Raw genomic sequence first — 23,933 nt, 5'->3', positions numbered from 1 at the left:
GTTTTTCTATAAATATCTGGTTTGGTTGCCACAAAGATGGCGGTAAAACGGCAGTTTTCTTCAGCCATGGAAAACAGCGATGTAAGTGTTGCAGCAGTATGCTGTTTTCAAGGTACAGTATACTGCGGTATGGAAGTTGATAATTATCGTACCTTGTACATTTGCTTAACTGTGGAATTGAATTCTACCATATAGTGTTTAAAAAATAATATTTCATGTTTGATTAAAGTTTCCTGTCTGTCTGACAAGTGTTTGTTCCACCCAAAAACCCTTCAGTTTTTATTTGGTTATTGGTCATTGTGTCTGATAAAAGGTCTTCTTTTTTTATGTCAACTAAACACCTGTAAAGTTTTGTGACTGCATGTTGCGTGTTTGTGACGCTATCGCATTGACAAAATGTGTCCACAGAAAGACAGACGTATAAACATCTGGCAATGCACACAAAACTGCTTCTGTGGTAGTTCCTGCTAAAACAGGCAGACTCACAGGGTGAAATGCTTTGTACTGTGATTTCTTGAAATTGTCTGAGGTGGTTATCATACTGTGAAAATCTCATACCATTGCAACCCTAATCAATACCAAACGACAGGATGAACTCCACTGTATAAAAGCTAAAGACGTCCATCGTTCCACTGGCAGGAGCCTCTGTCATGCAGCTTAATTAAATGAAAGTTCAGATGAATTCTCAGACAATCATTTGAGAGGCTTTTTCTTCGAAATGCAGGGACATTTCAAGGACACCTCAAGAAGAAGTGGACAAAATAACTTTTGGAATTGTGGAGAAACGAAACTAGTAAATTGTGATGTTTGTTTTACCTTCAATGATGGACTGGTACTGTAGGCAAGTCTTTACAAATTCATGCTGTGCAGCCAAACAATAGTTCTAGTGGAGATTCAAAAGTTTCCAAAGACACCAGATATGTCCGTTAGATATTTGAAATATAAAACATTTAATGGAGTGTTGAGGCCGTAAAAATGTCTAAATTATATGTTTGCTATATCTCGACACTTTCCTCAGTGAAAACAAAAGACCCTACTTTGGAAATCTTTGGTAAAACATTTCTTGTGTCCTGAACGATTGGTTTGATTATCCAAGAGATATGTGAAATATGAGGAGCATTCCAAACTAAATAACTCAATTTTGTTTGTGACTTTATTTTCTAAACTCTGGGTGTACCCGACCTGCGTGTAATGAGCCTGAGAATTGTGTTGGATTAACTCTGGATAATTGCGATGAGATTGCAATCAAAGTTTCAATTAGACTGCAGCTACAGCAGTGAAGTTACTCCCGCCTGGGTGTTGATTTGCGATCTGTTAATTTGGAATTAGAGTATTAGTCTTCTCACTCTCTATCTCTGGAGTTAGCTAAGGTTTTCTGGGTTGGGACCTTCATTATTAATCCTGTGTATTTTGTCCACAAAAGGACAGTAATGTCTTCCTGAGATATCTGTTTAAACAGGCCATATTAGCCCACACAGACACGGCTGCAGTGAAAGGGACGGTTTCCACAAGCAGTTGAGTTGCTGTATTTGTCTCAAATGAGTACAACTGTTTATCAATGCATGGGGGATACTCAGTGCAATATGATGATCTGATTGTTCGCAGAAGTTAATTGTACCCCAGGGTTGCCAGCACTGTAAAAATTACTGTTTGTGTGCCTGAGCACCGGCGGAGCTCAAACACTCACAGAGATAGGAGAGGACACTGAAATACGCAGTGATGGCAGCATTACAAATTGCAACTGCTACATAGGCAGGGATGCCCTACAAACTACAAAAAAAGCTTGAAATCTAGCCAGCGCTGCTCCCTGCATCATTTCGCCTGAGTGACCTACAAAAGTCCAAAGCAGATGAAACATTTCCTCATCCGTTTTAATACCCTTGCAAGCCCTGATGCGTAGCCTACTTGTACATCTGGTAAATAAAGCCTGAAATTTCTCAAGGGGGTTAACATACAGCTGAGAAATGTAATAAGCAGAGTCAACAGTAGGGGGAAGCAGCGCCCTGAAAGAGGTCCGTCTGTGTACACGAAGAAAACAGTGACCAGCATAGAATTAGACTGTCTAGAGCAGTTTGCTATAATAAAGAATGAACTCATTTGCCTTTTGTCGGTGTTGTTTTCCATTGATGTGTGAATATAGTTGGAATCTGTGTTTATAATATTGCCGATTGCTGGTTCTTGTGTGTGAATTGGTTGAACCCTCACTATCCAGCTACGATAAACATTTTCCATTTCCTTTCTAATGTCCTCCCCGTATATTTGAGAATTATTGTGGTAGTATTCCCTCACTATTCTCACAGCTAACACAGCACAAACACAAATCCGATGAGAATAAATACATAATAATAATACATATATATAAGATGCTGGCCGAAATAACAGTATTTTATCGTTGCATTTTTTTTCTATCTGGTACGATTCTATGTTGTGGCTGCTGTATTGTTTTGATTGGGAAAATCATTAACGCCGGTAGCTACATTACAGCTACGGATTCTGTTATCTAAGGTTAGTTTTCATGTAATGGTTTAACAACATGTACATTAGACATTTCTTTTCAATAATATTTCAAATGGTATCGAGACGAGTGAGCGTAAACTAACGCAGAACGTCAGCTGTCCGTCTGCTAGTTTACGGCTTGCTATCAGAGTGCTAACGCTAGCGAGCAGCACGGCTAGCTAGCTAGCTATTAGCTCAGCAGTCTGGTATGCTAGCGCTAGACCATTGTTTCTCACACTGATATGTCCAATGTGCCTTTGGTTTTCACGGTTGACATTAGTCGTCATGAATTGCAGGCGTTTTACAGCCGCGCAGCAATAGGTTGTGGTGCTGAAAACCGGGTTTTATTAGCGTCAGTTAGCTCATGTAAGTGAACATAAGAGACGCTTGCTAAGGTGCGTTTGCCAGCTGCCATATGGTTTATATAAATTTCCTCAACACTGTAGTTGAACTTAACATATAAACAGCGAAATTAAACGTGATTCAGACCACTCATTGAATATTGTGATTATATTTGAACACACTGCCCCCAACACTACATTAAGATATCGTTAACCTGACGTTCTTGTTACCTTCTCAACACTGCTGACTGGTGCTCACACCGAAGCGTTATGCTATTACGTTATTGCTGATAAAAAGGAGGCTAAATGCTAACAGAAAATAAGCTACTGTGGTATTTAACGCTATTTAGCTATTTCAGGGTTGGACAAATGGGAATAATCCGTTTCTAAGTCTATGTTGGCCTAGGTTACCCTGTACCGAGGTTAGCTTGTTCTGGCATTCATTGTTTTGAATAATGTGATTTAAATACTAAAACACACAGTAGCTATGTACCGTGTAAAAATACAAAGATGTGTTTTTTTTTAATTTTCAAAAGATACTTCCGTGTAAAAAAAATAAAGAAAACTTAGTCGCACACAGTGTCATATTATATTATTCTCTCCAGGTAAAACTCCTTTTGTAATTAATCATTGCCTCATGCAATGTGTGCTTCCATCCAGCAGAGGGCGCTGCAGCATAGCATTTATCTCCTAGGTTTGGAAAGAAGAACACAGAGAAACAAGTCATTTTTATCCTCTTTACTAACTCATGAGGTTTTTATAAATAACTAAGCCTCCACATCTTAAAGACCTACCTGCGAGTCAAGTTTTATCTCACTGAAATAAGCTTCACAGAAGAGGTGACAGCAGTATCTGTGATGAGAGCTGTTAAAGGTGTCAGTAGAAAGTGACTCCAGGCATCACAGAGATGTTTGAAAGAAACCCCCTGCTTACCTTAACTGTCTGCAGCAGAGGGAATTTTCCCCATATGTTCTCATCTCCAAATGGGCTTTTTTGTGGTAGGCTGGGTAATTCCTCTGTGACTTTTCCCACAGTATTTAGTGGCAGGGGGGCAGAAACCACATCCAGGATACAGAGGCTCACTTCCCACAAAGTGATTCAGAAGAGGTCAAAGGTTAAAACACAATGATATTGTTCTTATTTTCAGAGCTCAACTCAACTCAGTGCTCTGAGTCATCATATCTTTTCAATTACGTTATTCTCTCTTTTTTTTTTAACAAATATGACCTCATGTCTTAATAAGTAGCTTTAAGATAAAAAAAGATATCAAACATGTCATGGTACAATTCAACACTAGTGAAGAGTTTTTCTAACACTGATAATTGGACTTCAAAGTCTTTATTAGACCAGAAGTTCAGCGAGATAACTTTTTTCCCCCGGCTCTGTAGCATGCAGGCGATCACATCTCTATCTACTAGGCGGTACCATAACACTACTTCCTCCTGTTGAAAATAGGCTACATTAGCGCCAGAGGAGTGCGGATGATGTGTTTTTTTTTCATTCACTTGCTCAATAGAGATTGATAGCAGTAAGACATTTCTATTAGAGGAAATGTGACTAGCCAAGAGGAGGTTTGGAGCCAAGACTGGGAGGAGTTTGGACAAAAATCAGAAAAGGCGATTCCGCTGCAGAAGGAGAAGTCTGCTCTCTATTTCCTGGCTGGGCAGCGTCCCTGGGGACAATGCTCTACGCCTCAGTCCATCCCTGTCTGAAAATATTTAACCCATCTTCATCAGGCAGCAGTGTGTGTCCCCATTTTTTTTTATCTGGTCCCCACAGATAGCACAAGACTTACATAAACTAATCACTGACCTTTCCAGCTCATATATCAATACCAGTTAGGTTTGTAGCTCTGACTGTACTGGTATGAGACGTTTCCTATTCTAACATCTCCCACTGTTTTCCTCAAGGTGTCCCCTGTAGTCATAGACGTCATGGATGAGCAGACTGGTTCTCCTGGAGCCAACACCGAAAACAACGGCCAGAGAAATGGAGATGAGGTAAGAGCTGAAGACGGATGTCAAATTACATATTTTTCCAATTCAAACTCCAAGAATGTCCTGCCAGCGTACATATCATGGGGGATTGCTACCTGAACCTTCAGAACATATCTGTTTTTGTTATCTTACACAGAAACCCCGACGTGGCAGCTGGACCAAGGGGAGGAAGAGGAAGAAGCCAATGAAGGACAGCAATGCACCAAAGGCCCCTCTCACAGGCTACGTTCGCTTTATGAATGACAGACGGGAGCAGCTACGGGCAGAGCGACCAGACGTGCCCTTTCCAGAGATTACAAGGATGCTGGGCAACGAGTGGAGCAAGCTGCCCCCCGAGGAGAAGCAGGTTGGTCTAAGAAGCTCCTGACAGGTTCATACATTGAGCATAAACTGAGAAGAATGTGCCAATGTTCTGCATTTCTGTCCACTCAATTTTTTTTATGTTACTCTGTTAAAGACTGTCTGCACGGTGCTTAAAACTCTTAGTAAATATCCATATAGACTGGAGCAGCATAACCAGGCCTTTGAGGAAGCAGTGGAAGAAAATAAACACACTAGAGGCAGGAGCAGCCCGCAGTAAAATCTGTTCAGGTTTTTGATTAAGGGGGCGGTGGATTTTTAATTGTCATTACTTTTTTGATTTCAGTAATTGCACCAATGGTGCCCCAGAGGACTGGGCTGAAATATTCATCTGCAACATGCTTACACTTCAAACCATCCCCAGCCAGATTTAACACTCTCAAACCAGCAGAGACTTTGATCTAATTTTACCTCGTGCACAAAAGGAGTGTAGGAACAAAAGCCTGTAGAGTCCAAAGTGTCAGTGTTTTGGAGCTGACAAGACAATGACTTACAAACATCTGTGTTTGGTAGCTGTTTGACAGATTTTGTTTTACTGTTAAATGGCATCGTGTCCTCGGTATGCCCTCAGCTGGGATGCAAGAATATCAGAAAGGGATTACAAAGGATTTGGTGGCTTTCTGGTATTGATAGGATGATAGGAACATTATTACAGTCAGGTTTAGGCAGATTTTTCATAAGAATTCGTTATTCCACCGCAAATATATCTTAGTGATACCACTGTGCTTCAACCAAGGAAAACTTGGATGCCTTTTTCCAAATAAGGCAGAACATGGATCAACAAAAACGTTATGAGTTTTCACTGACTTGAAGTTACATCAGCAGCTCATCGGTCCGTTTTAAAGAAAATGTATTTATGACATGACATTAAATTCTGTCTTACTAATATGTATAACATTGTTGTTTTACACAGAGTTTAAAGCTAAGACAGATATGCCAGCATCCTGGGACAGAGTATTTGCAAAAAAAAAAGGTTTTAATAGTGTTTCCTCGAATTCCTAAACTAATTATATGAAGAGATGCGTTTTTCATTACAAGCCTTGAGTGAATGTAGGTTATTAATATTGTAAATTACTGATTTTTGTCTTTTGAACGGAACTAATCCTGATAAGGAATTATTACTCCCTCTCTTCAAGCCATATCACCCACAATCCTCCTTCATCCTGTTTCGCCAAATCTCAGTTCCCTCCTTTTTTTTGGCTGAGTCTTCCTTACTCTTCTCACCTTTCATTCTTCACCCTGCAGCGATACTTGGATGAGGCGGAGCGAGATAAGGAGCGTTACATGCGGGAGCTGGAGAAGTACCAGAAGACTGAGGCCTACAAACATTTCACCAGGAAGGTTCAGGAGAAACAGAAGGGCAAGCGGCACAGGGGAGGTGAGATGTGGTCAGAAAAGCAGCAGGATGGCAAGTTGGCAACAACAACTGGAAGTAGCTAGTCTGACTCTCCGCCCACCATCTTTTTTGATGTCTTGAAGACTTCTTATGTCAGCTGACATTTGGATAAAGTCGATATTATGTCTGGTGGACAATAGGGCTGCAACTAACAATTTATTTCAGTGTTGATTAATCTGTTGAATATTTGATTGATTAATTGATGAGTTGTTTGTTCTATAAAATGTAAAAAAAAATGTTGATCAGTGTTCCCCAAGCCCGAGATTAATTCCTCAAATGTCTTATTTTGTCAACAACCCAACGATACTCAGTTTACTCTCATAGAACAGAAAACAGAAAATAGTCACAATTAAGAAGCTGAAACGAGAGAATTCTGACTTTGATTTCTTAAAAAATTACTTTAATCAATTATGAAAATAGTTGGCGATTGATTTAATAGTTGACAGCTCACGTTTAATTGATTAATTGTTGCTGCTTTAGTGGACAATTTCTACCCAATCTGGTTAATTAACATAACCAAGAATCTGCAATGAATACCAATGCAGTAAGCAGTCAGTGATTATGTGGTTGTGTGGACTGTTTTCCTTTTTTGAAAGTAGTATTCATAAATGAATTAATCGATGAATCTGAGTTTAAAATTTTTCTGCCATAAAGATGCCCATGAGCAAGGCACCAAACTACTTAGTGACCTAGCAGAGTTCCTTTGTGGTGTCAAGTAGAAGACATTGGTGGTGCTGGGAAACTCCTTTAGATGCTATGTTGTTGCAGCTTAAACTTGAAAAAGGACGTCATTGTATATGTAAAAACCAGAAGGCAATAAGGAACAACCTCGATAGGTAAGCACAGAAATGTTTGCAATGTTGCACTACTCATAAGTATCGTGAATATAATTCGTTATATGGTGTAGAAACTCAAAACTTACTTGCCTTGCTCAGTCAATGGAAATGTGGCAGGGAAACAGGATACATTTTGAGTTCGTAGGAGCACTTCAGGTTATGAGTTCAACCTGAGGACAAGGAGCCTCTGTTACTGTGCTAACACAACACATGGTCTACATTATTTCTTCCTATTATGTTACCGGGGATAAATTCCTCTTCAAATATCCAAAATGGGGATGACATAAACAGCTCTGGTTTTGCATAAAGTTTTGAGAGAAGTCAAAGTGCTCTACTAAAGTAGATGCTCTGCCTCATTTCAAATAATTCACAAGAGAGAGAGCAAATATGGGATTTTTAAAATTTAGTTTTTATTCATTTTGTCAGTTCATGATGTGGCAAAGGCATGCTGCACTGGGGGAAACATGAATCATCTGCTGTCCTCTGTCTTTATTCTTTCCTTCCTATCCAGATGGTGGGCATCAGGCAGCCAATGAGGCTCTTCACGAGGTCAGTAACTCTCTCCTGCCCTATCACACTCACAATCGCTTTTCCTTAAGAGATAAATATCAGATTTAATTAAGTGAAGAATTGTTCTTCCAACTATTGCAACATACTTTTTATTTTATCCACAATTACTGTCGAGGCAAGTAAAGCACATCATCTTCTTAGAATGAAACGAGTGCCTGTTGTGAGACAGAAATAAACCAACACATGCTGAAGACAAAAGAGTAGTTCAAATCACAGTGTCCTCAAGGAATCTGTGAATGTGCTTAATCAAATTGTAAAGGTTGGTTTTGATTTCATATTTCTGATGTGTAACCATGGTTAGTCTGTTTCTGCTGTTTTCTCACCCAGGAGCCTAAATCGGTTGTGTTTGCCCTCTTGCACTACACATTAAGTGCTCATTCTTGCATCACTAAAGCTGGGTTAATCCGCTTTGGTACTTTGTTTGTGTTTGTGATCCAAACACTTGGCTTCTACTAAGTGTGTAATGAATTTTTATTAAGTTCTGCATGTAATTAAGAGGTTTCCTTTGTAAGTCTTAGAGCACACTCCTGAAGGGTTATGGCCAAGGTGACTTCACTGGAATCAGCATTCCTGTGGGGATGCTAGTGTTTTTCCTCTAGATTTGAAAGAACACAGAACTCAGCATGAATGTAATTATGTTAAGAAATGAGGATGTATGATGCATATTTTTAGACGTAGTCCTGTGAAGTGAAACATGCTCTGTATTTTGTTATTGTGAAACACATTTATATTGCAAATGTATTGCAATCCGTTACAGTGCCTTGATATCTTGGCAGCACTGTTGATGGAATTACTTCCCCTTTCTCATTTTTTAAACTGTATCACTGTATACCCCCCTGTGGCCAGGTATGAAATCAATTACTCACCCACCTGCTGCCCAGCTAGATAAATGACAACCTCTTGCTTTCAGTCTGTGTGGCCAAATGTTTCCACTGTTCAGCTCATCTCCTTCCCTCTTCTTGTCTCTGGCTATGAACAGAAGGATGCAGAAGGGAAGGACAGAACTGTGTTTGACATACCAATCTTCACAGAGGAGTTTCTCAACCACAGCAAAGGTAAAGAGCTCAAACGCAGCCGACTGTCTCGTTGAGAAATACTTTGAAGCTGGCGTGCTGTGACTTTTTTAAACCTCCATTTGTCTAAGTGTTTTCGAAACGCACTCCTCTGCTACCTCAAGAGAACTTTGTTTTATATAATGCTCCATCGTCCCAGAATAGTTCTACAGTCTACCGAACTCCCTAAACTTTAAAAGTACACACCTCTCTGAGCAAGTAAAACATTTATAATGGCGCCAACTGCTGTCTTGCTTTTCTCTCTGGCTTTCACCTTTGTTTCAGTTGCTATACGTGTTTGTGCATTCCTCAACAGCACGTGAAGCTGAGATGCGGCAGCTGCGTAAGACCAACATGGAGTATGAGGAGCGCAACGCAGCGCTGCAGAAACATGTGGAGAGCATGCGTGGGGCAGTTGAGAGGCTGGAAGGCGATGTGATGCAAGAGAGGGGACGCAACGGCCTCCTCCACCAACACTTGGAGACCCTGCGCCAGGCGCTTACCTCCAGCTTCTCCTCCATACCTTTGCCGGGTGAGAACCAATCATTCCAGTTGTAATCCAAGTTCAAAACTAAATAGAACTAGGTACCAGACACATAAGCTAATAAAAGTGTCTAGTTTCCAGATTTACTTCCTGATTATGCAGCTCACTGACTATGCACAGTAGAGCTTGCAAGTTCCCGCTCGGCCCATAGACTTTACATTTTGATAACGTCAAGGATTTAGGAACGTTTTACAAACATAAACCCTCCATGGATCAAAAATTCAGAGTAGAGAGAGTCAGTAGAAAAGAATGAAAGTCCATTCAAAGAGAACAAAAAAGTCCTATAACAAGACAGTAAGTCTTAACATCTAGTTATCAGTAACATTTTTCTAGGCAGTTTTCACCTGTTGAGACATGAGATGATTTCACTTCAGTGCATTTTAATAAAGCAAAATTCTTAAGATAGGTTTATTTTGTTTTTTTTCTAAAGTTGCAATCAAAGTAAGATAAATGACTCGACACTAGCCTCGATGACTTCTTAACTTGGGCATTTCTGCAGCCTCATAAGTTTGGCAGATATTTGCTGATAAAGACTTCTCGTCTCATCTATTACAACAGAAGAGAAAATGAGTTTTGGGAATCTTGGGCAAAAATGAAATATCGTCCTTTTCCAATCAACGTTCTGCTGCGTGTGGAAAATAAAATAAAATTGCTTTGCTTTTATTTCTGAAAGTGTGCAGTGTGGCTTTTGGACATAAAAATTGCTGATATTGATCAATGCACTTTATAAACCTCTATTGATTCTGTATCCCATACCGGTAATCCATCCCTAGACACAAACACTGTAGTGGGCTATTAGTTCCAGAGTCACAGTTTAGGTGGTGAGACATAAATAATAATGTAGCTGTGTTCATCCACCCACTGTGTATTTACCGTACTTTGAACTCCAACATCTCTCCTCTGGGAGAGCTCTATACTTAAACAGATTGTACAGTGGAAGCACCTGCTGTTCTTTTAGTCACTGACCGTGTCAGTCAGACTGCGAAACCTTCTTAATTTTAACATTATCTCAATTGAAGGTATGTGGTCCTCATTTATTCACCCCTTTTTTATGCTCATACAGAGCCTGTGCTAAGATCACACCCACAGGTTTTCTCCTGCAATTTTCTCCGCACCCATTTGAATTTCTTGCTCACAGAGCCGAGACAGACAGACTCTGCAAACAGCACAATGGACACAACACCATTTGAATTATTTCATAAGAGCTTGACAATCCTATTCTATTCCTATTAGACCTGGACCCAGATAGGCTCTGTGGCATTTTCTGTTCAGAAGAAACCTTCTTCCGAGTGCAATTATGTTTACCTGTGATGTTACTGTTTCCATTTCCATAAGTAAACATACTCACTGTAGGTTAATTAGAATTGACACCTCAAGATAGAAGGCTCAATATTATATATTTAGATATTTCTAGATAGTCTTGATGGTTTTGGTGACATTGTTTTGACACACATTTTAACGGTTGTCTGCTGCCAGCTAGACTCTTTGACTCCTCGACCCAGTGTGAGGACAGCCTTTGATGTCGCTTGCAGCACAAACATCAGTTGTGACAAGTAATGGCTGGTGTTGTTGTACTTAGATCATTCATTTTCTGATTGGTCTTGTCATGCAGTGATTTCAGCCCTTGGTGTTCAGCAGTCACCCCTGTCACTACGTATTTTTCATGTAGACTCTGTTAGCAGCAGTGAGAATGACTACATCTTCTCAACATGTAAAAATCCGTTGTTGAAATTAAATACAAGATGTGAGTTACAACCTAGTGATGTTGCGCATGGATTGACACATTTGGCAGTTAATATAATTTAACGTACTTATAAATGTTGAAGTGCTGACGTCACATACTTGTTGTCATACAGCTAGTGGAGAGACGCCCACTCTTGACACCATCGACTCCTACATGAAGAAGCTCCACAGCATCATTGTCGGTAACCCCCAAGAACATGAGAATCTCATCAACACTGTGAGAGACGTTGTCAACCGTTTGGACAGGTAAGAGCACTACTGCTGTATTTGGATGGAGGGTTTGTGATGAATTAAGTAGAATATAAAGGAGATGTTGTTATGCTCATTTTCAGGTTCCTAATTTTATTTTGGGTTATTACTAGAATAGGTTTTCATGCTTTAGTGCTCAAAAAACACATATTTTCTTATACTCTCAGTGCTGCAGCACCCCCTATGTCTGAAACGCTCTGTTTTAGCTCCTGTCTCTTTAAGTCCCCCCCCGTTTATATTATGGGTCATTTATTTTTGATTGTCTGGTTCGTAAAATGTTAACAATAATAAGTTAGCAATGCCTGAAAGTAGGCCCTTAAAATGTCTTTATCAGTCTGGTCAAGATTTGAAAAGACAAATTAATTAATCTAATTGACAATTACACATCAGGGTCCATTTATTTAAGAGCTTGTGTCATTGTTTCAGCAGTTTTCAATTTCATTTAGTTGTGAATGACTCATGAGTGTCTTCTGCTGTGTTTTGCTCTAGATAATTGGACCAACTCCAACTGATTTGATGGATTGAGATTCACCCGGACATTCAGTAGATGCTGCTCCCTGCCAGTGAATCTTCCTGTCGATCTGTCATCCCAATCGATTTTAAAACATCATTTATTACTCCGCTAAGGTGACTTAGGTGAAGGTGATGTAGTGTCTCATATTTATTTATTATTTTTTACATATTTTTAAAACTTTGTTCACACTTTAATATAGCTGTAGTTTGTTTTTATAAAATAATCAGATGAGAGGACATGAAAGAGTTTTCTGTAACTCACTGCTCCTGTTCTGTCCTCAACTTCAACAAATATCTAAAGCATTATCAACCATGCTCTGATCAAAGAGAAATGCGTTAGTGGGTTTGTACTTAACCATATCCGAGAGATGTTGCGGATCAGACTTTGTTTTTTCAAGCTCTGTAAAAGAAAAATGTGCCATTTATTTTTTTCCTGTGTGAAAAAGTGTCTGTGTTTTCAATAAACGTATTTACATCACGTGAGTTTGTTTGCGAAGTTCATGACGTGCTGGGAATATGTTTGCATTGAGATGAAAGTCAAAGTTAAATACACTTGGCACCAGTGTCCTAGATTTCTAATTTTATCTTATTCAGAAGTCTCACTTAAAGTGAGTGTAGTTTATTTAACGGCCACTGTTGAGTGTTAAACTGTCTTTAATGGCGTGTTGAAAATTTGCAGCATAAATATTTAAGCAGCCAGTTCACTTATTTGCCAAGCTAAATGCTGCTTTTTCCAGTTTTTGATTTGTCACACAAGGAAGAGTCGTTGACTTCTAACAGCCCAGTTTTGAAGTCAATCTACAACATCAAATAGAATTGTGTGGCTAATCTGCTGAATACATCACTGTTTGGGATTGTGCTCAGTCAGCGCCTAAGCTTATTTGCTTACAGTAGGTGTGGAGTCAAAAAGATTTGGATTGGTTAAGTTAATTGAGCAGCTCTGCTGTAATTTACTGGAATCTGGAAGAGAGACACGAATTACTGAGCACTCTGTGGCTCAGTTAGAGCCGCTGAGCTGCACACAGCTTTGGGAAACAATAACCTACTGTATTACGTTAGAGGATTTTCCCACTCATAGGCTTGTTAGTCTGGAGGAAAATGAATGAGAAACAGAATGTGGAAGTCTCTGCCATAAATCCTGTTTAGTAAATCATATTTATATTGGAATTCTCTTGGAAAATAAGTTCCTATGATCAGGAGCTTTCCAATTAACTTGGATGCGAACTATCAGGCTGCTGACAAAGTACTGTACTATTTTTCTCACTTGATATTATGAGCTCTTCCTGTTTCCATTCACTGATGCCCATTTCCTCTTTGCCAGCTGACACTTCCTGTCCACAATGGCCGCATGTGTTACAGTGTTATATCCAACAATGTCCCTAACAGATGTTCAGTTCCCAAAGGAGAGTATGAGGGTTTATCCTGTGAACTAATGATACACGATCATTGACTGCTCTGATACTGATTATACATGGGGGAACCTATGTTTTTTATTTTACATGCAAGTTGCAAATGTCCAGGTCCAATATGAAAGTTTGAAATTTTACAACATGGTAGCTTGTTTTAGTACTAATTTAATTTTATTGTCAAAGGAAAAACAGATTTTGAGTTTAGATACGTTTGGATGATGTGTACTTAGCTATGCTAATGTCAGGATGCTAACTTGTTCTCAATGGCATGTTCACCGTTTCAGCTTAGTGTGTTAGCATGCTACTGTAGCACTGTATAAAATATGGACAGAGATTTACCACTGGGCCAGTGCTGAAGAGCCTTAAACCTGCATTCCTGCTAATAGTCAGCAGGTGGTGACTCCACTTGTTTCAGAAAGAAGTCTGATTGTTTGTAAGCTTATCAGAAAATGACCCTACTTCCTGCTTGATTTATTACCTCAGTAAAAAGTTATCTTAAAAGTTTATTGTCTCAATTGCTAGTTTCAAATCTTCTTCAATACAGCATGATGGGTGTGTTGTAATTTATGGTCCCATTTTGGAGACAAAAAAGCTGGATATGTTGTGATTGACAAGTCGCTACCACAGCGTTTCCTCAGGTTCTCAGTCAGATCCAATCAGGATTTCCTCCCCAGCTCCACGCTCTCATCCAAATATGGTCACTTCTTGCTCCAAAAACCCAAAACAGTAACAGCTCTGATGTCAAACTCTTCAGAACGACAGTCAACAAACCAGTGGGTGACTTCACCTTTTACCTGATTATGGTTGGATCGATTTAGTCTTCATCCTGAGGGGCACATTAAAGTGTGAATTTGGTGGCAATCCATCCAATATAAAGACATTTCACTCCAAACCAAAAATGTCAACCTAATGCGGCTGTAGAGAGGAAATTTGGGGTATCCCAAAAGTCAGCAGGATACATCTCTGGCAACTTTGAATATCTGTACACATTTTTCTTGCCAATCTAGTTGATGTTACGCCAGTTCAGTGGATAACTGATAATGTTGAAACCATTATTGAGACATTAAATTTAAAAAGAAAAATGTCAACCTCATGGTCGCGTTAGAGAAGAGGTCAGATTCACCAAGGTAAATATGTTACATCCTCTGTGGACCATGAATGTTTAGAATTTCATGGCAATCCATCCAATTATCAAGATATTTTAGGACCGATGTGGTTGACGGGCCATCCCTAAAGCCGTGCTGCTGACGTGGCTAAAGATGCAAAACATAAATAAATAAATCCCAACTGTTGTATGAGTTATGGGACATAAACTACATCCAGTGGAGCTTCTGTGACCACTGAGACACTCCCTGCCTTATTAGAGTTGTTTACCTTTTAACTTCTGGGATCATCTTTCACATGTTCACTGCTCAGTGTGTGCAGAAGGCCCCAAAGCTCATTTGTGTAATGAGCTTAGCTAGAGCCTTTTTTTGCTTTGATGTTGGCCCAAAGCTGTAAAAACACAACATGGAAAAGTAAGGGGGGGAAAGGATGAATGGTGAAGAGTAATGGCTCATACCTTGTTGTCACATTTTACCTTTTTTTCAAGTCTGCATGTTGATCCATCTGTCTTCTGTGATACTGAACGAAGCAGAAATTCCGTAAACCTGTTTTAAGACATGATAGAATGAACAAAGAAGCAGCGTGCTGGTGCTCCAGTCTCACCCTCTTCTTCATCACACCCAGTCTTTGTCTTTGCAAAAAAAATACCCACTAAAATGAAAACAGACCCTCCTCCTCAGTGGGGCCATGTCTGCATCCTTGGCCGGCTTCCTGCCCGAGGAGCGGTGGGCTGACATTAGGAGAGAGGAGCCAGCTCCAGCAGAGAGCCACAGATCCTGGACCAGAGGAGGGAGGGAGTGACTCAGAGCAGAGGGGATGAGTCAGGCGTCATGTGTTGAATTGGCACTCAACGGTCTCAATGTCCTGAATGGTTTCTGTTAGCGCTATTATGGTCAAATTGAGCTACCTTTTGTTAGAGTGCTCAGGCATGGCCGGAGCAGTTGGCAATGTGGCTCTACCTCGATCATTTGGGTCAATAAACATTTCAGGAAATCTTTATTATCGTCCACTAAGAAATGCAACAGCGATTGATTTTTAAAAATGTTTTCTGGTGGCACAACCCCCCCTTTAACTTATCAATAAAATATTCAGTCGAGCGAGTGAGTCGCTGCTGAAAGCCACTGTTGACCCCCGTTTCCTGGAAACTACTAAATGAGTAGGATAATCTATAATTCGACCCCTATTCAGATGATTTCAAAGAATTCTGACTGCATCACCTTAAAGGTCCTTTCCAAATGGGCTCACAGGAGAAACACTGGTTCGACATGATCGTTTTTATGATTCTCTGTTGATTTGTCTAACAGGACATTAAGGGACATCCCTTCAACTGGTGTCTTGTTTGTCTTCTGTGGCTTTAACCCATGATTTCTGGTAGACTGACTGTCTCCTTAATGCTATATTGGAAATGAGTTCTTATGAAAGTAAAGTGAAAGAAATAACTATGAGTTTCCTCTAAGCATGTTTCTACTACAATACACAACATATTCTGTGTGGAGGGTTTTGTTTTCCTGGTTGCTCTTTATATTGAGAGCCTTCTCTTACTTCCATAATAGGGAGAAGAATTGCCGTCTTTTTCTTCCTTCCATCATTAGGCACAATGTTCTTACTTTCAACTCTGTTGCTTATGTGAGTCAGTTCAACCTTCACTGCGTCTGTTCCAGCCGACCCTGACTCATTTCACCTCTCACACTCTCTCGGATCTGTGGGCTCTGGGCTCAACCTAAGAAGCATATCTGTATTTTGTAATCACGTGCACTCTCTACTCTCTCTAATTATATCAGAAAGAGAGGTGAACATGCTTTGGGTGATTTATGATGATTAAATTCCCAGTTAAGCCATTGTTTCAGTGCTTTCACTGATGTCCTTTTGGACAATATAGTTAATTGTTAAACTCTAAAATATCCTGCCTCTGTTACAAATTATTGCCATCTGTACCTGTCTCTACCTCAGTCAAGGAAAATGTGGAGCTAAAAACGTGTTTGAAAAGACAATGATCATGATTTGTCTTTAAGATGATATGGTCTATTTGATCAAAATGTATGTTTTACCAGTTTTGATTTTATTTTGACCTAACTAACAAATTCATCCTCATCTTAATACCACTAAACACTAAGGGATTTTTGGATGAATTGCCAAATGGGGTAAATTTAATTCTCTCCTTCGTCTTCTCCCCCCTAAAGACATAGCTCTCTCCTGCAGGTGGGGGATGCAGGCACAACCCAGAGAGACACCTAATATAAACAATACCCCTCGGATTCCTATTTATTCAGCTGGAGAAGGAGAGAATTACTCTTGTAAAAGTAAAAGAGGAAAAAGCGAGCCATCCTTCCTCTTCGTTGATCCATCATCCGCTCTATCTCCCCCAGCCCTGGAAAATCCTTGGCCTTAGTGCCCGGGACTGGGGCAGGGAGGAGGAGGAAACAATGCTTGGAATTTGTAAAAAACTTGAGTCATTCCCACATGTCAACCTCTGGCTCAGCTCCTCCTCCTCTTCCCAAACACAGGTTGCCTTCAGGTTCTACAGTTCTCATAAGCTCTTTCATTCAAGTGCTAAATTAATAAATGTCAGTACTACCAAACTATTGTTGCTGCTGCCTGACACATACAATCTACTTCTTTCTTTACTTGAAGTTTATTCTAGGAAGACACTCTCAAGAAAAGCAAATGTCAAAGCTTTTGTAAACTGGGAACAATCTAACTTTTCTCTTATATCGATTGCAGAGCCTTAGCATCAAAAACTAAATGTTCAATTTGGTACATAAGCTGTTGGTATCCTGAACTAAACTTTATCCTAAAGTTGAGGAAAAAGATTTTATAGTTATACATACCACTAACCTGTGTTTTTCCTGTGAAGCTGGCTTTTAAATAGGATTTCCAACTGCACCTGAAGGCAGCAGTAGAGGAGGGGATTTCCTCTCCAGTGGTCATCATCGCTTATGCGAAGCGTCATGTCAGTGTAGGAGTCACTGAGTGCACTCAACGCTTTTCAATAACCGTAACATGCACGCACTCACAGTGGCTTTGTACTCAACATCTGTTTGCTTCTTCCTGATGTCAGCTGTCTTTTCCACACACACATGGTTTTGAATAATTACATGAAATCACTTTTGCTTTGAAGTGTGGCATCACAATTTGTCATCACTGAATGTGGCTTTTCTTTACAGGCATTATTGGAAAGAGGACTGTGGTGAACAAATGTCACAGAGAAACGATTTTATTAGAAGAGAACAGTAACACATAGGAGGCATTAAACTCACAAGGTCACTGGCACCAGTGGAAGACGTATTGAAATCCTTTACTTGAGTAAAGGTATCAGGACCACAATGCAAAAAAAAGTTTAAAAAAAAGAAAAGATTTCAGCAGTATTATCAGTATTACGTACTTTAAATATCTGTATATTACATGTGCAGATCAAAATTTCAAAGTCAAACTTCGTAAAAGTTGGAAACACAAGTGTGATGATATTAATCACAGCTCAACCTCAATGACACAGATATGGTTATATTAATCGCACCTGTGATTTAGGACATTTTGCCATGGAAAACATTGTAAAATCAGAGCGACACATGAGCCGAAACATTATTTTGTGAATCCGCATTAAAGGTAATAATTGTGAAAGTTCATTCTTGACCTTGGAAACAGTAGCTTGAAAGAAAAAATAATTCAAGGTCAACTTGTTAGCTTCTCCTAAGGCTTTCATTCAAACTATTCAGTGCATTAACTGATTATAATCAACCAGTGACAGAAGAAGCATTCAGATCCATTACTTAAAGGGTAACTCCACCACTTTTATACATTAAAGTGTGTTTACAGGTCTTGGTGGTTCTACTGCATATGTGAAAAAAGTAGTATAAAGTCTTTTGTGGCCCAGAGTAAGCTGCATGTAACCTGATAAATTCCCTCCAGTGATGTCACTCGCTGGCTATGTTGCACTGTGGGTAATGTAGGCACCAGGTTTTGAAAAGAAAGGCAGATGCCTGGAATAAAAAAGGTGATATCTGTGGTTCTGCTGTAAAGATTTTGATCATTTGTTTTTAAACTGTCCATTACAGCAGTGCAAACAGGTTGAATTGTTCGGACTTATTTTTTTTTACTTTATTGAGAACAATAACACCAAGAATCCAAAACACAAAGGTACATACTCAAAATTAGTAAGGGATATTTTAGTGTTTCACTTGATTGTTTATTCTGTATATCTGAATTTTTATCTTGAAAATTTGTGACACATTTTATTTGACTATTATTGCATATCCATGCACATACGTATACACACCCATATCCCAATATCCCTAACTAATTTTGAGTAGTGTGTATAGATCCATATAAACACAATCAGACAGGTTACAGGAAAATAAAAGGTTTCATAGTAACTCAGAAATGTATTAGAGTTAGAGTGTTTATTTTTGTTGACTTTTTTATTGTTTCGAATTAACCAGCAAAAAGGTGAAAACGTGAACATGTCTGTGTGAACATGTGAATAAAGAGTTGTGCACATGGACTTGCACAGACGCTTTGGTGTGTCTTGTAAAGCGCGCGTTCACGCGGCGATCCTGGCCCAGTCTCCCAGTGCGCTCGCTCCCGCGGGCAGGCTTGTGGAAAAAACTGCAGCGGCTGTTACCGGAGCCACGCAGAGAGGAGCTGAGTGCGAAAAATCACTGGCTCTGGCAAGAGTTGAGCCGCACACACTCGGATTTGTCGTAATTCCTGCTGAGGACGACCTTGTCAAAACCGGGATTTACGGCCGCCAAGAAGTGGTAGTACCGACGGAGAGGTATTCGGCGCCTGAAAGGTAAGGAAAAGTTAGCTAAGGGTTGCTTTTTCCTAAATTGAAAGTGTGTCAGCCACAAGTCTCGTCAGTTTCCTTCGGCTGCCAAGTTCCAGTTTGTAAGCAGGGGAATGTCGTGTGTTTAGCTGAGGGCTTTGTGAGTTAACGCTAAATGTGAAATGAGTGCAGTCCACGTCCAGGGATGCGAAGACAGCGGAGAAGTTTGCTAGCCGTTGTTCCGTCTCACCGATTTGAATGAGGGCTAATTACCGACTGCGTGCTGACTTCCTAACGTTGCAACATAACTAGCCGCTGCTGTCATAACTTGACTCCGGGCTAACAGCTCCGTTTCTCCAGAAATGTGATGCTGCTTGTGTCCGTGTCGCTTAAAAGTTAGTCAAAGCGTACACCTGGTACGGGAACGAGTCCGTACCGAAAGACAACGTCCCAATGTTTACAAAATGGGATAGGCAGCGTTTAACTCGCCGCTGCCGACCGAACAGGGGGTCCGGGGACCACCAGTGGGCTTTGAGAGGGAACCAGAGGAGGTGGTTTATATGAGAGGGAGATAATACGATAATTAATAGGTATGAGTGCATACAGAAGACTGTTATAACAGCATTGTTAGCCTTAAAAAATGTTATGTTTATTTTCTTTCTTCTTGGAATGCAAATTATTGGAAATATAATCAAAGTTGCAATATGACCAAGTGCAACATCCAACTCCAATTTATTTGTTAAGGTAAAATGTATCTTACAAAAGTACAATAAAAACGTATTGTAATGCTGCAGAGATGTCCTGGCCTACAAATATTTCTCCAAATGAAAGACAGCATGTTTGTTTGTTACAGACCATATATCGGTATATATCGGTCGGCCTGCCACAGATATTAGTTAGGGATATTGGGATGTGTGCTCATATATGCATGTGCACGGATATGCAATAAAAGTCAAATGAAATGTGTCGCATTATTTTTGCGGGCCAAAAATATTCACAAAACACAACATAGAAAATCAGTGCCCGGATTTGAAATCTGTTGTTAAACCGTGAAATATCCTGCTTTAAATACGTACAGCTTTGTGTTTGAAAACCACATTTGAGGGATCATTGCAAAAAAACTGTGATAATGTATGTAATATCTGTATAATATATCGGCCCCCAAAATCCAGTATCAATCGGGCTCTAGTACAGACCTCAACAATGTCACTTAACCATGATTTTAATAGTTTTCCAGTAAAATGGTGATGCAAAAATGATTTTTACAACTAATTGGAAACGTATTGCAATCACAAATCTGTCAAAATAATTGCAATTTGTTTTTTTTATCATACTGTGCAGCCCTAATGTCTGTCGTACGCTGTCACGGGGAGAAAGTCTGTGACGTCCATGTCGTAGTTTAAATTCATCAGATCTAGGATCCACATCAAATTGTACTCACTCCTAGATACCAGCGACCTAAATAAGATTTTTTTTTTTTCATCAAGATCCATGCATAATTCCCTGAGAAATTTACAAAAATGTCAAAAAGTGCCTTTTCTTGCAATGTTGAAGAAAGTGAGAAAAAATTCCTGGATCTGTCCCTTTTATCCGGATCCACAGCAAAAGTTAATAGTTCTGAGAGACCCATCCTTCCTCCAACCACGTTTAGTGGGAAAAAACATTCTGTAGTTTTTGTGTAATCCTGTTGACACACCAACCAACCAACCAACCAACCAACCAACAAACAAATGGAAAGCAGTGAAGACATAACTTTCTTGTTGTAGTAATACAACTATTTCCCCTCTTGCAGATTTTAATTTCTGATTGGAGTTCATATAAAATGATTCCTCATTTAAAGATGTAGTTTCTTCCTAGAATTTCCTATAAATTACCCTACTTGCAAGCTGTTGTAGGGGATTATCCTGTCCTCCCTCTCCATGTCTTTAACCTGTGGTGCCTGACCTGTTTTATTAAACAAACTGATCACCCACATTTTCCTTAGGACAAGCCATTTACACATGACTCCAGAGTGTGACACGTGCTAGCTGGTGTATAACATAAATCAGCTGCAGCCCTCTACATTATAACCAGGCTTTGATGCTTGTAATCTTTTATCAGAGGCGTGTTTTGAATATTAGTCTCTCTCTGTCCCTGTAAATCAAAAGGGACACTGAATGTATAGCCTACAGCTTTACAAAATATTACAGAAACGGCACTAATTTTCCATAAAAAAACATTGAGGCTCTGAATTGATGGCAGACATGAAATTTCAAATGTGTGTTTTTTAAATGTGATAATTTCACCTATGAGTTCTTAATCATCTAAAGGCTACTTGATTTGACAGCCAGATGATAAACATTAAAAAATAAATCGGATTGTGAAAGCAGTTTAATGGTAAGGCATATTATTGTCTTAAATGTTCTTTTTACTATGTTATATCTCAAACAAAGCACATTCTAATATTTTAAATGCTAGACACAGTTAATGTTGAGCATTTTTGCTTGAAAAACAACAGAAAGTAGTTGCAAAATCTTTTTCTGTCAATCAACCAGTCAATTAATTGACCAATCATTTCAGTTCTAGTTTGAAAATAAGCAGTCACACATGTGGGTACTCTGATCCCAAGGTGGATTGTCAGTGCCAGTTTCCAGACATGAGTATGTGGGTTGAAAGATGTTCAAAATATTATCAGCAACATCAGTAACACAACCCAAAAACCCTTGTCAGTCAGTTGCATTTCTGCTGAAATTCAAAGCATATTTCATTCTTCTGCAGTAATACGTATTGAACCCTTCTGTTCGTGTGAAGAAAGTTGTTTGTGAAAGTGAAACATTCTTCAGTTCAGGCCAGTGAAAGTTGAAGTTCATTACAGCTCTAAACCTCAGCCCATTCAAAACAGACACTGGGCTCCTGATAAATGAGATGTTCTTTGTGCATTCATGTGGGACCGTCGGTTCTTGTTTTTACTTGCTCCTCTCTCTTGTTTTGATTACCACTCGTGAGTTGACAGTGTCAACAAAGGCGTCCGACATTGTTACTTCTCACCTGTTTAAAGCGGATGAGGACGCGGATCTGCCGAGATTTCAGATTTGCCAAGTGATAAGTGCCTTGCGGATGCCTGTCCCCAAAGTATGTGGGACAAATATTTGTTGGATTGTTTCCTACATCTCTGAATTGTGAACATACCTGACATTCTTTGTGGGGAGCAACAGGAAGATAGTGTTTTGTGGTGATCTCGATCTTTCTGTTTCACAGGGCTGCAAGAAATTCTGTGATTCACAGCGTCTCAGACTGATAGAGGTAAAGTCTTATAGTTGTATGATAAACTCCTTATTGATCAGAATGTTTCTTGCCAGACATTCAGATGTGATTGATTAGGGATGCATAGTAGTATCAGCTTAAGAAGCAAAATTTGGCTCGAAATAAACATTTCTGCCGATATGACCGCTCGATTAAATTAAGCTTTAATTTTATGCGCATGTGATGCAAACTGTTGCATAAGTAGTATTTCTGCATCTGCAAGAGGGTAATCACGATAACAATAGGGGTAAAAATATGTCATTTCCACTTCAGGAGAGACTATGATGTCTGCAGTTAAGTGAAACAAAAAATGTGTGTATATCGGCATCGGCATCAGCAATCAGCCAAAATGAGTTGGAAAATATTAACATATCAGTCATGAGCAAAAATCCAATATCATGAATCCCTAATTACGGCGAGGTGTAAGAAGAGATGACATAAATGTGACATAAATTTACTTTTCCATCACAATAGGCTCTTTTTGTATTGTAAAGGAATGCAATTGATGACTCACCAGCCTCGAGGCATATTGTGAAATGGCAGTGCAGTGAGAGAAAGTTGAAAGCTGTTTCTGTTTTGAGATCAATGATGCAGAGATTCTACTGAACTCAGTTTAATCAGTGTTTTTTTTTTTAAATATATAGATTTACGTGGATTTAAGTGCAGCTATCGATAGAACAAACTCGGCTTGTTTGCCCTTGTAAAACGAATACAAAAAAAGTTCCAATACGCCAATTAGCTTAATGAGCTTCTGCTGCATGAAAACATCATTACATTATAACTTTGGCACTGAAGCAAAGCTAATGTTCTTGGTTAATTTTAATATAATAACCCATTCAAAAATGTTTTTACACACCATCCTTATTTGTCCAATCTGTTTTCTTTTCTTTGTGTGTCAAATCATAGATTTCCCAAAAACTTTGTTTTTCCTGAGGCATAATAATATTTTGGGATGCAACATATGAATTATGTATGAGTGCTCACTTTAGTGCACTTCAAAGATGTGAAATTATGCACCGTCCTTTGGCATTAAATTGCATAAAACTTTTCCTGAATTCCAAATGTTTTTTGATTGGTAGGAAAAAAAAGAAATGTGTTTCAGAAATATGGGACCAATCAAATCTCCAAAATGTGAGATGTCATTTTGAGTTTTCCTCTCACATCCTAACACTATCGTAACTGATGACAATATACTGTATTTAATGTTTGTTTTCATTCTGACACAGAAGGGCCAACTGAGATATTTATAACCTCGGATTAAAGGCAGTTTGTGCTCATT

The 23,933-nt window shown here is 39.3% G+C and overlaps 1 protein-coding gene across 3 annotated transcripts; it reads left to right on the top strand.

Annotated features, from left to right (window-relative positions):
- The first annotated feature begins 2,433 nt into the window (after positions 1-2,433).
- On the top strand, positions 2,434-12,575 carry hmg20a (high mobility group 20A). Of its 3 annotated transcripts, none has more exons than XM_073472918.1 (9): positions 2,434-2,505; positions 4,748-4,837; positions 4,971-5,180; positions 6,440-6,572; positions 7,938-7,975; positions 8,976-9,051; positions 9,365-9,580; positions 11,449-11,581; positions 12,074-12,575. In XM_073472918.1, exons 2-9 carry the CDS (start codon positions 4,772-4,774, stop codon positions 12,075-12,077), a joined length of 876 nt encoding a protein of 291 aa, XP_073329019.1. In that variant the 5' UTR covers positions 2,434-2,505; positions 4,748-4,771; the 3' UTR covers positions 12,078-12,575. The 3 variants fall into 3 exon arrangements, with proteins under 3 accessions (XP_073329019.1, XP_073329021.1, XP_073329020.1); XM_073472920.1 differs by having other exon boundaries at positions 2,442-2,505; positions 8,979-9,051; positions 12,074-12,160; XM_073472919.1 differs by lacking the exon at positions 12,074-12,575 and having other exon boundaries at positions 2,442-2,505; positions 11,449-11,585.
- The last annotated feature ends 11,358 nt before the right edge of the window (positions 12,576-23,933 follow it).

Source organism: Pagrus major, chromosome 8 (assembly GCF_040436345.1).
Source record: "Pagrus major chromosome 8, Pma_NU_1.0".
In the NCBI taxonomy this organism is placed as follows: Eukaryota; Metazoa; Chordata; class Actinopteri; order Spariformes; family Sparidae; genus Pagrus; species Pagrus major.
The sequence above is the reverse complement of the archived record's forward strand: the minus strand, read 5'-3'. Positions and strand labels throughout refer to the sequence as shown.

Excerpts from the sequence above, each read along its gene's own strand:
- hmg20a (XM_073472918.1), top strand. The coding sequence starts at position 4,772 with ATGGATGAGCAGACTGGTTCTCCTGGAGCCAACACCGAAAACAACGGC. Across the intron at positions 4,838-4,970 it reads GCCAGAGAAATGGAGATGAG|AAACCCCGACGTGGCAGCTG; the intron begins GTAAGAGCTGAA and ends TATCTTACACAG. Across the intron at positions 7,976-8,975 it reads CCAATGAGGCTCTTCACGAG|AAGGATGCAGAAGGGAAGGA; the intron begins GTCAGTAACTCT and ends GGCTATGAACAG.